General features: G+C 41.7%; 1 protein-coding gene across 1 annotated transcript in view; it reads right to left on the reverse strand.

The window, feature by feature from the left end:
- LOC147730992 (alpha-1,3-mannosyl-glycoprotein 4-beta-N-acetylglucosaminyltransferase C-like) overlaps positions 1–14,736 on the reverse strand; it is a 214,492-nt gene that overhangs the window by 107,213 nt on the left and 92,543 nt on the right. The window contains exon 2 of the mRNA XM_086955927.1: positions 4,233–4,399. Coding sequence (XP_086812053.1) covers positions 4,233–4,373 — 141 coding nt within the window. The 5' untranslated portion in view covers positions 4,374–4,399. The remainder of the gene's footprint in view (positions 1–4,232; positions 4,400–14,736) is intronic.

Raw genomic sequence — 14,736 nt, forward strand, 5'->3', positions numbered from 1 at the left:
GCTCTGGGTTTAGCATCTGGGCGAATCGGCTGACGAATGTTAAAGGGAACTCGATGCGCTCTCTGTATTTCTTGAGCCCAGTTCCATCCTACCAAATCTGGAAAAGATTTCTCCAGAAGCTGAACCATAAAAAACTTGTGCATCGGAATGTCCTTTACCCTCCGGAAACCCCAGAAAGCGTAGGTTGTCCTTCTCTGGCGGTTTTCCCCTTCCTTGAGCTTCCACTGAATGTCAGTAAGCTGTTCCTCATGTCCGTTGACTTGACCTCTCGAGCCTGCCATATCCTCCTATAGAGTGGCCTTCCTTGTTTCCAGCTCCGTCATTCGATCCACTATGTCATTGCAGGTTCTGGCAATTTTCCTAATTGCCCCCTGCAAGTTCAGTGTGGCGTTCTGTGATCGCTTATTTTCCAAACGTGCTTCATCCCTGTGCGCCATGACACTTTCAAAATGGATTCTAACGTTGGAGACTGTGCGGGTGACCCTTTCAGCCCCTCTGCTGTGGGATGCGAAATCCGGGCAGCCCCCTGTTGGTCTTCCGAAGCACGCTCCCGTCTATAATCGGCATTTTTTTAAATTTGCAGTTTTTCCTGACCGGAGCTATGCTTTCCTATTGGGGGTGACTCTTTCTCTGCCCTTCCCTTCCGTTTCTATTCCTGAGATGCTGTCGTCCTCACTTGACTCTGTATTAGACGCCTGCCCTGATCCCAATCCAGACCATGTTGCATCAGAAAGTGAATAGAAATCATTTGTCTCAGAGTCTGCATCTCTCTCCTTATGGGACTTGGGGGGCCTTTTGCCTTCTTTTTTCTTTTCTTTTTCTTTTACAACTACCATTGGGGTTACCGGGAGTCCCACAATTTCCTCCTGCTGTGCCCCCATCTCATTACTTATTTCAGCAGTACCCCCGGAGGCTCCAGGAGGATCAATATTCCCATCCACATTTCTTTTATGTTTGTAGGGGTTACAGCTTGAACCTACGACCCCTGTAAGGCATCAATCTTAGTGGAACCAGATTCCTGTATCTCCCCTACCCCCAGCAGTGGCTTACCGGTGAGTTTCTGTCCTTTAGCAGCCTCCTATTTGTTGCTGCTAAGCTGATCCTTCATTACGGACCCGGTGCCCCAGAAAAGATTGCTTCTCCGTCCGTAGGCGCTGCTGTCGTCGTCCCTGTACGGGCGAAATCGGATTCGACTCTGCAGAGTTCTCACTCGTGACCTGCCTCGGAGATTCCGCCACTGCCGGCTGCATTTGCCCGCTTTTGACCTTCGGTCCTGTCTAAGGAGCCATCTCCTCACTCTCCCCGCCTCGATCCTTCAAGCTGGTATGGATTACCTTCGGTGGCTCTCCAACACCCCTCACCCAGACCAGCTCTGCCTCCAATCCACGGAAACCGGCAATCAAGCACTCAGTGATTCTTACAAGCACAGCGGCTCCTCTCTGGATCTCCAGCAAGTTCTGCACCATTATGGGAGTAGTGTTATAGGGGTAAAGCTCCATTCGGGTCCGTTTATTCACCATTCCTTAAGCCTTAGCTGCCATCTCTGGGGAAGACTACCACCGGCCGAGCTCACTGAGCTTGCCCCATATTTTGGTGTTTCCCATTAATTGTTTGTCTTTTGCTTTCTTGCCCTAAGTGTGTATGGTCAGACATGGGTCCCGGGCTCACTGTGCCACTGGATTCAAGCCATCCTGGCTGATGAGAGATGAAACCCGGCAACCGGTCCTAGGATGCTTGTTTCTGGTCCAGGGAAGACCTGGCTTGGCAGTTCATTCAGGACTGTTCCCATGAGGCACAGGATGAAGACTGATTTTCATATAGCCAGGTCTACACTGAGGTGGCATGGTGAGCAAAAGATTGCTGGATTTAAATCAGATTGCTTGACTGGGGGTGAATGTTTTGGTTTGTACTACATTCCGTCCATCTATTGTATGTCTAATATAGATTTAGAGGCCACACTGGCTTACAAAGTCTGAAGAGAAAATCCTTTGCAAGGCTGTATTCTTTAGTTCAAGCTCAAACATAGATATTTAATGGGGAAACTGAAGCAAAATGAAAGTGTCAGGCGATTTACAAATTTGTCTAATTAGAGTTGATTTTTTGGTTTTCCATGCATTGAGAAGTAGTCTTTATCTAGTAGGTCATTGATATTTGCCACAGCCCATACACAGCCTAAGTATCTTCAGGCCAGATATACAAAACTACTTTGTGGTTGCAAAGTCTGTAGTTGGCTAAATCACAGGAGTTGTGACTACTAAATGGCTAGTGCAAATGTATTAAATCCATTTGAAGATTTGGTAACATGTCGGGTTTAGGAAATCATAAGAAATTCCCATTTGAAAGGGCCGTGTTTAGGGTGTCCTTTCCAAACAGGGATTCCTTCTATATATTAATTTTTTGCGCCTGAATTCTAGTCACAGCCAAAAAGAGTAATACTTGACCACCTCTTCAAGGGAGGTGGTATACCATTCCCTGAGGGACCTTTTCTCCTTTGAGGATATTAAAAAAAATATCTTTTGAAGAGTGGGCAGTGGCTTCTCTTAAGAAAAGAAAGTTAAACAGTTAATTTCTTTCTTTTGAAATGTCTCCTTATTTCCTTTGAGTAAAATGGGTTGTATTTCAAAATACATATTTTTTTGCATTATTTAAAAGCAATCATAGACATAATGTTCTCTGACCCCAGCAGGCAACCATCCCTGTGATGGCTGTCATTCCTAATGAGTTGCTAATTGCGACCTAGCTCACTAATATTCATAAGGTCGGTTGATTTGCAACGCACTAGTTATAGTGTCTAAATCTGGCCTTAAGCTCTAGACACAGGTGACAATCTCTTTAAAAAATGTTTTGAATGTGCCCTCTGCATGCACTGGGCAATCACAGTCTCAGTGTTATACCGGTTCAAAATGTTGATGGTTGCCAGAGAGTAAGGCCATTGAATATGTGGGATGTACAGGCATGTAGTGGATACCTGGTGCAGATTTTGCAGTGCTGGAATTTACTCACAAGTTAAAAGCTGGCCAAGGAAATATGATATTCTTTTGGCTAATATGATTTAATACCTATTTACTAAGTGTGGTGTCAGCAGTCGAGAAATACATTAATATGACTGAGAGAGCACAGATCAATGTAACATAGCTACAAAATACATTGGGAGATATGCAGCAAAGGAATCAGAGTGTGTCCAAGGTTGTGTAAACAGATACCTGAATGTGATTCTGAGGAGGGATTGACGGATGAATGAAGACTTGAATATTAGCATGATTGCAGCTATATCACAAACTAGCAAAGGTAAGCATTATAATATCAGTATGTCTCCACATCTGGAAAATGATATTTCTGTGAAGGAGTATGCTTGTGCCCAATGTGGTCTGTTAAAATGGCAGTTCTTGCACAAGAGTTTGCATCTCTGATCAGATAGCCGCCTCACTGCGCCAACTACTTTAAATGTGAGTGAGCTGCCAATAAATGGTAGTTATGTCAGCAGGGGAGGGGTGCCGAGCAGGAAGGCAATCGGTATTCAACTGAGTGTGTAACCCCTTCCCTATGGCACTGCAAGTATGGTAAGACTGATCCTAACATTCATTGGCCACCGCAAACCTCCCAACGCAGACTGTCCCACCATGTGTCACACAATATAGCTCTTATCGCACAGTCTCTCAGCGTGGAGCCGATATCGCACGCTTGGTGATTCTGAGGTGAAATCCCCTGTGCAGTGTAGGTTTCATGCTCATATTTGGTGGCTTGGCACTGCTGATTATCAGGGGATGGGGGGTCCAAACTCCCCATGACATCAGCAGCAGCTTTAGAGGTCTTCATTTTGGGGTGGGGGATGAGATCAGTTCCCGGCACCAAGTCCCACCCTCACTTCATGACTCTATACGAGTGCCTCCTAAAAGCAAAGGGATTACAATTCCACTGCCTCCACAAACTCCTTCCTTTTGAGAACCCCCTCTTCTCATACAGTGCCATTTATTTAAATGTTGGTAGGCCAGGCCACTCTGACGTTACCAGTATGCAGCCCAACTCAGATTTACTACTTGTTTACATATCAAAATAGAAATATATATGGCAAAACAATGTATGCTAGATGACAATGTTTAAATAGGAGTAAAAATTCATTCTTCCCAAAGCAATTTTTCCCCAATTTCCTTTGCAGGGGTAGTATCATATGCTGAATACATGACCCATCATATATATATGTCAATGGCATGATGCTGCAAGACCACCATTACCTGTATCTCATATTCTTGACAGAAGTCTTTGCGATTGTAGTTCCTGTCAGTGATCAATACTACGATGCAGACCGCGACAAAAGTTAAAATAGTTGTCAATCTTCGTAAGAAGGCATATTTAGCGAGGTTCCCCAGTTTCATTGTGGCTCCTCTTCTTTCTTGCGACCCTGAAATATGATTATGCAATTAATCATTGAGTTTACTGTAATGTTCAAATATTTACTGTCTAAATAATACAGCACTTTCAGATAGGTCACCAGACACAAGGCGTTTCACCTCTCCTTGTGCCTTGCTCTAGGGACTCTAGAAGGTTCATTATATAAGTGTAGGTCAAAGGTCTTGAAAATCAGACTCAGACGTTTGGATCAAATGAAGGGTGAAAGACAAAGGTATCACTGGTGGCCTGTCTTTTCTTTACTTGCTGAACTATATGGAAATCTGAAGGTGCTTGGCTGAAGGCAAGGAAGATTCCTGTATTTTAGGAATATCAGTCACAGCGAAAAGCCCACACAGCATAGAGGTATACACTGACGACTAGGAAAATACATATTATTCAGAAGCCGAAAATAATGAGTAAATCAGACAAGAATTCAGAAGGCTCTGAGGCACTGAGGCACAATTCACAATGATGTTTTATGTGCTGTTATCTTCATTGAAACTGAAACTCAGTCAACTCAGTCAATGACAGTAGCTGTCGGTGATGGGAGTAGCTGCTGGGCAGCTACTCTCACCACCGACCGCTACTGGTCAATGACAGTGCAGTATGTGTGTGGTAGGGTATGATAGAAGCATAAACCTTCCCCGCTATTCATTGATACTCATCCAAGATAGCAGAAGTTTCTTCTGAAACCCAACTAGAAAAACTCCTTATAGAGGGCGCTGACATAACTTAATTCCATTGAGAGAAATAGGCTTTTATACTGCTTGGCTGATGGCCTTTGGCCTGTGAGGTCAGCAGAAACTCTTCCCTGCTACCTTTAATTCCCTGGTCTCATGTTGAAAGGCTATATATATATATAGGGGACCGGAGGAGGTGCTCAGCTTTTAATTCTCCTGCATTTTGACTATGTTGGCCCTCGCAGACTCTGCCACATTTCGCCACTTCATTTGTGAACACCCCAAAAGCAGCACTTACCTGGACAATGGATTCTGGGGCTTGTAGTTTCAACTACCTGCAAGCAGTGAGCGGGATTCATAGGGGGTGTGGCGACCCTGAACCAATGACACAGTGGCGGGGAAAGTACTTATGGGTGAACCAGTCTACAGGAACAGTGTTCAAAGGCATCCGAGGAAGGCCGTTCCAGGCCGAAATGCATCATGCCGATTCTGCTAAATAAAGCATCTCCAACGCTATCCCCGCTGTGGCCTCTGCTTCTTCGGTTGTGGGAGGAGTTCCAGTCATATATATATATATATATATATATATATATATATATATATATATATATATATATATATATATATATATATATATATATATATATATATATATATATATATAATTATTTTTTTTTTACGCAAATTTATTCGTGGGCTGGTGGGAGAGGCACGAGGCATGGGGAGGAGCCAACGAAATGTGGAGTGAAAGAATTTTAATGTGGACAAGATATATAGATGATCTTTTTATTGTTTGGCGTGGTGATAGAACCTCGGCGGAGGAATACATCGACACCCTGAACAATAATGATCTTAATCTAAGATTCACCAGTACCATCAGTAAAAAGAGTGTATGTTATCTTGACTTAGAGGTATTTGTGGAGAATGATAGTCTCCACACTAGACTCTATAAGGAACCAACGGCGGGTAATGCCGCATTACATGCGGCAAGCCACCACCCTAAGAGTCTGATCAAGAACGTACCATATGGTGAATATCTACGCCTCAAAAGAAACTGCTCAGCTGAAAAAGATTTAAAAGATGCAAGTAATAGGTTCCTGGCTAGGGGCTATTCCAAGGGCATTTTATAACAGGCAGCTGTGAAAGCATCAGCAATCAATAGGAGGGATCTCCTAGTGGTGCAAGAGGCACAGACTGAGAATGATCAAGTGAGAATGATCACCACATTTAACACCAAATCAGGTGATCTAGTCCACACCTTCAATGAAAAACTGGCACATTTTACAAACGGATAACATCTTGAAGAAACATCTGTCAGATAAGCCGATGATAACTTATCGAGGATCCAGTCCCTATCAGACCATTTAATCCACAGCCACTTCTCCCCTCAAACTGAATCCCCAGCCGTAAACAGTATAAAGGGGTTCTTTCCAGGCTTGCGCTGCAAAGCCTGCAAGTATAGCAAAAAAGTGAAAGAATATCCAGGAAGAACAGGGATGAAAAACAGAATAGGAGAATTACCAAACATCTTAATTGCAACTCTGATTATACGATCTACTGTTTAGAGTGCCCATGCAAAAAAGTTACATAGGGAGCAGCATTAACCCCACAAAACTGAGAATCCTGGAACATATGAGAGCTATCGCGAATAAGGATAAATCCTATCCGGTAGCTCCTCATTTTGCCGAATTCCATTGAAGCAATAGGGATTTACTCCATTTTTATTGTATAGATCAAATCAAACGGTTAGAATGTGGTGGGGACAGGGAAAAGGCACTCCGCATCGCAGAATCTAGGTACATCATGGACCTCAGAACAATGACACCGTGGGGTCTGAATAACGATGAGGAGATGTGGGTGCACCTGTAGATTATGACGAGTTGCTCTTCAAGGGTTCAGAACTGGAAAAAAGTAACAGACAGCTTTATTTCTATACTTGAAAACTCCTAAAATGTAACATTGTACATATAGATATATTTGTATCAAGTACTAGTAGGATTCAAGCCCATACAGGGTGAAACAACGAGCTTAATATCAAACTGTGAAGTTCCTTTGGTTTGTTAAAATAATCATGTTTAGGGGATACACCCCAGTATCACATAGATAGGAATCCTAGAAAATCTATTCTCAAATGAATGATGATGGACATTTTATAAAATACTTGATAGATTTAATGAAATGAGATGTGCACATTAATAATGAAATGTTTGTTGCTGTCAATGTTTTTAAATTTGCATTAGAGCACTTTATATTCGCCATGTTAACCAATGTAAGATATGTGTAACACTACACTACAAAATGGCCACCACTTTCACTGTGATTTACCATCGTTTATGTTGTTGGAAAATGAAAGGCTTGGTGGGGTTTAAAATGGCGATCATTCCTATGCACAAACTGACACTGATAAAGCTTTTATAGCGAAACGCGTCTGTCGAGGGTGAGGGGGGTTTGAAATAAACAATTTTATAACTGGATACCCGTGTGCTTGCTGTTTATCGACCGATAACAAATGATGTCATTTGAGATGTCATCAGTGATGCCATTTAAGATGTCATCAGTGATGTCATCAGTGATGTCACTGACCATGTCATGAATGATGTAATATGTGACATCATCAGCAGTGGATTGCGGGTGCGCGATATATAGTTATTGCAACTAACTATATATGCAAATTTCTATGGTTTTGTGCGAGTAAATTAAGGTTTTGAAAATGCTAATCCCTAACTATATATGGTCTATAACCAATGGTTTCTTTAGTGAATTTTCAAGGTTTTGTAATTGCAAATTCCTAACTATATATGGTCTATAACCTATGGTTTTTTCAGTGAATTTCATTGTTTTTTTAAAAGCTAATATCTATAGCTGTAAAATATATTCTTTATTACGTGACGTATCACGTAGCCACGTGAGATGCTTCATGACGCGTCACATAAACGTGACGTATCGTCTCTGCAGCGCAAACACAACCCGTAACGTAAGCGCGCCAGAGCACGCTTACAGATATATATATATTTTTTTTAACCTTAATTAGACAAAATCCACACGTGCACATATATTAAGGCCTTGCAAAGGCACATCAAAAAAACAGTACCTACAATTTTGCCAAGTTTGGTGGAAATCTATTCCTTTAAATTTTATTTTACTGTTTCTCTTGGTTTTCCCCTCGTTACGCTTACCGGAACGCTAACCGGTACGCAAACCGGACGCTCCAAAAACACAAGATGTCGGACTCCCGTTACGCTACCGTTTAGCTGCCCGGTTGGCGTACCGGGAAGCGCCTCTACCGCGAAAAATCGCAATTTTTTTTTTCTTCATCAATCCTAGGGGGTCAGGAGGGGTCTACCTTGCCCCCTTTCCTTCATTTCCCCCTTCGTTTTTCACCACCTCTTGTCTCTCGATCCTACCGAGAGACAAGATGGCGGCCGCTCCGGACTGTTTACAAAGTTGACAGCCAATCAGCTTCTCCTCAGACTCCCGTTACGCTGCCGGTTAGCTGCCCAGTTAGCTGCCCGGTTCGCGTACCGGGACGCGCCTCTATGGCGAAAAATCGCAATTTATTTTTTATTTTGCACCGCGGGGCACTTTAATATCCCCCTCATCAATCCTAGGGGGTGAGGAGGGGTCTACCTTGCCCCCTTTCCTTCATTTCCCCCTTTGGTTTTCTCCACCTCATGTCTCTCGATCCTACCGAGAGACAAGATGGAGGCCGCTCCGGACTGTTTACAATGTTGGCAGCCAATCAGCTTCTCCTCAGACTCCCGTTACGCTGCCGGTTAGCTGCCCGGTTAGCTGCCCGGTTCACGTACCGATTTGCGCCTCTTTAAAAAACCATTAAAATTGCTCCTATGTAGTGAGTTGTACTAACTATATTTCGCGCACCCGCAACCTATGGTTTTTTTAAGTGAATTTGCAAGGTTTTTAAAATGCTAATTCCTAACTATATAAGGCTTGAAACCTATGTTTTTTTAAGTGAATTTGCAAGTTTTTTTAAATGCTAATTACTAACTATATAAGGCCTGAAACCTATGGTTTTTTAAGTGAATTTGCAAGGTTTTTTAAATGCTAATTCCTAACTATATAAGGTTGAAACCTATGGTTTTTTCAGTGAATTTGCAAAGTTTTTAAAATGCTAATTCCTAACTATATCAGGCATGAAACCTATATTTTTCTCAATAAATTTCAAAGGTTTTGTAAATGCTAATTCTATTAGCGGATAACGTTTATATATGTTATTATCCTTCTGGGACCACCTGAGCAGCCATCTTGTTTCTCAGGAGAAGTGAGATACAAGAGAGCACAAAACAAGAGTGGAAAACACGAAAAGGGGGCAGGGTTGAGACCCCCTGACCCCCTAGCCCTTCTCAGGGGGTCCAAGATGGACCAACAAGTGCAAAAAAAATTTCGCGGGGTACGTGCACGGTACGCGATTTTTTCGATTTTTTTTCCGAATTTTTGTATTTATTTATTTTGCCCATGGGGGTCCTTTTGGGACCCCCTCAAAGGGCTAGAGGGTTGGGGGTCTCTACTCTGCCCCCTTTTCGTGTTTTCCACTCTTGTTTTGGGCTCACTTGTGCCTCAGCTCTCCTGAAAAACAAGATGGTGGGCAACACTTCCTGGTTTGGACAGTTTGGAATGTTGACAGTTGACTGCCAGCCAATCAGAAACTGGCTTGCGCACGTAAAGGTACGCCGCGTACGGTACGCGTACTGTACGCGTACGGTGCGCGTACGGTGAGCGCATATAGATATATAATTTGCTCAAATTCCATTTTCTCAACAACTACTGTAGGGATTTTCACCAAATATAGAAAAGGCACTACTGCATACCTGTCCCTACCATTTTGCCAAGTTTGGTGTGATTCCGTTCAGCCGTTCGGGCTGTAGCCATGTCTGAAAGTCCCATAGAAAATGCCATTTGAAAAATTTCAAATTCAATTTTCTCAAGAACTATTGGAGGGATGTTAACCAAACGTAGCAAAGGCACATCTGGATACAAGGCCCTACCATTTTGCCAAGTTTGGTGTAATTCCATTCAGCCGTTCGGGCTGTAGCCGTGTCTAAAGGTCCCTATGGAAATTAACACGGGAAAACATGTTTTGGGACCCCCCTTTCGGCCCCGCTTGACGAATCCCCCCGAAACTTTCAGGGAAGGAGCGGAGCGGAGCTGGCCAAAATTCTGGAAAACTACACACAGATTCATCAATCGGCGCCAAAGTTATTCCCAATAGAATGTTGAGCACATATAGATATATAATTTTCTCAAATTCAATTTCTCAACAACTACTGGAGGGATTTTCACCAAATATAGAAAAGGTACTACTGCATACATGTCCCTACCTTTTTTCCAAGTTTGGTGTAATTCCGTTCAGCCGTTCGGGCTGTAGCCGTGTCTAAAGGTCCCATAGAAAATGGCATTTGAAAATTTTCAAATTCAATTTTCTCAAGAACTACTGGAGGGATTTTCACCAAACATACAAAAGGCACTGCTGCATACCAGTCCCTACCATTTTGCCAAATCTGGTGTAATTCCGTTCAGCCGTTCGAGCTGTAGCCTTGTCAGAATGTCCCTATGGAAAATAACATGGGGAAAACATGTTTTGAGACCCCTTTTTTCTCGGCCCCCGCTTGACGAATCCCCCTGAAACTTTCAGGGAAGGAGCGGAGCGCAGCGAGGCAAATTTAAGGAAAATTACAGGCAGATCCTTCAATCGGCGCCAAAGTTATTCCCAATAGAATGTTCGGAATTTCCTATGGTAACTAGGTCCTAACTATATATACCTACTGGCTATCGCCAGTAGGTAATATATATATATATATATTCACTAAAAAAAACATTGGTTTAACACCTTGGCTGCTAGGGGTTTTCCCGCTGGGTGCTGGATCCTTTGAGATCCCATTGTTTGTGACAAAGCCAGCTCGTCATAAGCACAGGGCAGGTAAAGCCCATGACGAGCTGGCTTTGTCATCAGCACTGAAGGGGTTAAGGAACATTATAGTTAGTTGGAGATTTCACTCGTACAAAACCATAGAAAGTCGACCATTATAGTTAGTAGACCTAACTATAACCTGAGCCCCAGCAATGCACTGTTGATGAAGTTACATATTACATCACTCATGACATGCTCAGTGACATCATTGATGACATCTCAAGCAGGCCTAGGGGGCCAGGGTGTTTCTACCCTGCCCCCTTTTCTTTTTTCACCTTTGTTTCTCTGTTTTCTTGTGGCAGATGGCTGCCAACACTTCCTGGTTTGGAGCGTTGACAGCCAAATTAGAATGAAGCTTGTGGTCGGGAGGGTTCGCGAATGCTCCTCGGCCATAGATATCGAAACTTTTGTTTTTTTATTTTCTCAGCAACTACTGAACGGATTTGCACCATTTAAAATAAGGTCGCATTCTGAACCAAGCACTACATATTTGCCAAATTTGGGGTAATTCCGTTCAGCAGTTCGGGCTGTAGCCTGTCTCAAAATTTCCTATGGAAATTAACACACGAAAACCGCGTTTTGGGATGCCCCTTTTCTCTCAGCCCCGCTTAATGATTCACCCCCCAAACTTTCAGGATAGGAGCTGACCTGGAGAGCCTTTTTGGGGGGAGAATTTTGTGATTCGTCAAACGACAGCAAAGTTATTAGCAAATCAAAAAAAGCTTTTCCTTTGGAAACTAGGTTCTAACTATAAATACCTACTGGCGACCGCCAGTGGGTATTAAATAAATACATATATATCCACCACCAACATAAAGTAGGCTGCACTCTCCCAGATTTGATTTGTTGATAAAGATTTATTTCAAGGCCATTGCCAGCTCACACCACACCTACATGTTTGGACCGGCTGAAACGCGTAGGTGTGGTGGGAGCAGGCAATGGGAATCCCTCTTTGAACCAAACAGGAAATGACAAGAACCTGAAAATAACAACGTAATGGTTTCACATTTTAATGGTTTAAGTTGGAAAATAAAAAATCTGATCAATAAAAACTGGTCTATCTTAAATAAACAAGGTAAAACCCCCCTTCCGAAACCTATTTTTTCCTACAGGAGGAATAGGACTATTCGTAATTGCCTGGTCCATACCTACAGAGAACCTAAGAAGGGCAGGCAATTAAGTATTGACCAAGGAAAGCCCATTAGAGGTAACCAACCGTGTGGATCATGCTCCCACTGTAAATCAATTGTCCAATCTGACAAAATAGAACTTAACGGTATATCACATTGGATGAATGATCATGTCAACTGCAGAACATCCAATGTGGTATACCTTATAATTTGCCATTGTCAGAAGGGCTACATTGCGAAACTGGTCGTGAAGTGAGATTGCGCTTGTCGGAACATAGATCAGCCCTTAAGAATCATAAGAAAAATGCCCCACTGGTTGACCATTGGACCGCAGAAAAACATAAAGAGGTTGAACTCAAATGGTTCATAGTAGAAAAAATAGAGACAACCACAAGAGGAGGGGATATAGACATAAAACGTAAACAGAGGGAACAGTTTTTTATGTCCAAGTTTCGAACATATAATTATGGCCTTAACAGTAGAGAAGAGTGGGAAAGATTAGTCAGGTAATATCACAGTACCGTAGATGAGATCCTATTAGCACACTGTAATTTTATGCTGTGATACTCGAATTAGAAAAATTAGACTATACTAAATACAAATTGCAATGAACACATGTTTGTATGTACACTGTTCCACCTCAATATAGTGGATAAATATGAATGTTAATCTGCCTAGAATAAAATGGATATGTATGCAGAACATATGTACTATATATAAGTAATCATACTGCACAATAGTTCCTTGACTGTACTCTTGAGTTACACGTGGATGTTTAAATTACAGCATTTTACCAATGTTAAAGATGATATCTAATGTTATACATGCAACACTTACATTGTTACTGTCGTGGACACGTGTTGAATCAGTGTAAAAGTACAAAAGTTGTAACAGCTAAATGTATGTAGTGAACACACAAGATCCTTTATGTATGGGAATGAGCCCTTTTAATAATTATGGAATTGGATCCCCTCACACAAATTGCCAAATATAGATCACGGGACTAGCCCTCTACATTCTGAAAGCTTAACAACACGAGCGTCCTTCCCATCCATATAATTGTGCATCTAATTTTCACGAAATCATGTACCAAAGAGTAAGTTATTGGTGGACCCTTAGTCCGTAATTAAACATCGGAAAAGTCACACCATTCATTAAAACTACCAAAATGGTGGACGCTATTCTGCAAGTAATATACTAAATATACTTGTACGATTGATCCTATACCTACTAGGTCTAAATACCTCAAACTAAAGAAGCTAACCATGAATAAGGAAATAGTACCCTGTGTATAATATACAACCCTAATAGTCAAAACTAAAACGCGAGTAAGGTTAGTCGGTCTGTATCGCCGGACACTCGTCACCATCTTAAATCATCGAGTTTTTATACAACTTTCATGATTTCCAGAAATGGGGCTTTTCAAATAAATGAGTATTTATCTATATACTCTAATTCGGCATAAATGTTCTGTAAAAATTAAGTCCGTTTTCTTATGTGTACAATACATTAACTAGCGTGGTATTAAAAACTACCAAAATGGCGCTCCTTTTTACGTAGCCTAGCATCAATATGATCTAGGTGTAGGCAATAATCTAATTAAAAGCAATTGCTACACATATAAATAGAACCGCCACCCCGCAGTCTTCATACCGACTCTGGAGACCAGGGAGACCAGGCGGACGGTTCGTGCTAACGCAGAATAAGGGAAGAGGCGCGTGCGAACACCAGACTCAGGGGGTTATGGTGTGGGTTTGAGTTTCTGCCCGAGTTACTGGCTGGCTGTACACTCAAGCTAAATCGAGTAAAAAATACGATCTCACATGAGCATCGATTCACATCTGCCTGCACTTTGTCAGTCCCTCTTTTTGCGATCTGATTTATACTCATAGATATACATGCGAGAGAGAACAGTATACCATAGTACTCTCGCTTTTCTAAATGTCAAAAATTATTTTTTAAAAATGTAAACATCTTTCCGTATATCCATGTATAACTTAAAAAGAAACTGTAAATCTCCCTGTATGCTTATAATTAACCATAACTAAGCATATCTTAAATACTCGAAATTCCCTTGATTGTCTACTTAGGTGAAAGGTTCACCCTCAAGTTTAACAGGAAGTGACGACCTCTTCAATTTCTAAAGATACTAAGGAATGGAAAGGATGACATAAAACCGGCATAATCCGTTTTAAACAAAGCACTTTGAAGTGTGTCTCCTAAAATTGCAAGTCTCCACGAACTATCACAAAGTAAGCCAAATACTTTGATAGTTACAATGTACAGATAATGCATTATAGTGGTAGCTGGACTACAAATTCAATATGATTATTATTTTATATATAGATCCTTTGACGACAAAGCTGAGGCGTATAACATTATAAAAGGCTACCCCAATCCAGGATCAAGACTGGTACCGCAAATTGAAAAATGCTATAAATGTAAGACATAACGATCACTTGTAGCTTTGACCCTGTATGATCCTAGAAAAAACTCTTTTTGTAAAAAGACTTAACAAATCCTCATATACTGTATACTAATTAATGTTCCATATACCTTTTTAGATTGAAGAAGTTTTTAATCATAGTCCTGAGGAAGGTGTTCCAACCAT

This window comes from Lissotriton vulgaris, chromosome 2_1, assembly GCF_964263255.1.
Source record: "Lissotriton vulgaris chromosome 2_1, aLisVul1.2, whole genome shotgun sequence".
Classification (NCBI taxonomy): Eukaryota; Metazoa; Chordata; class Amphibia; order Caudata; family Salamandridae; genus Lissotriton; species Lissotriton vulgaris.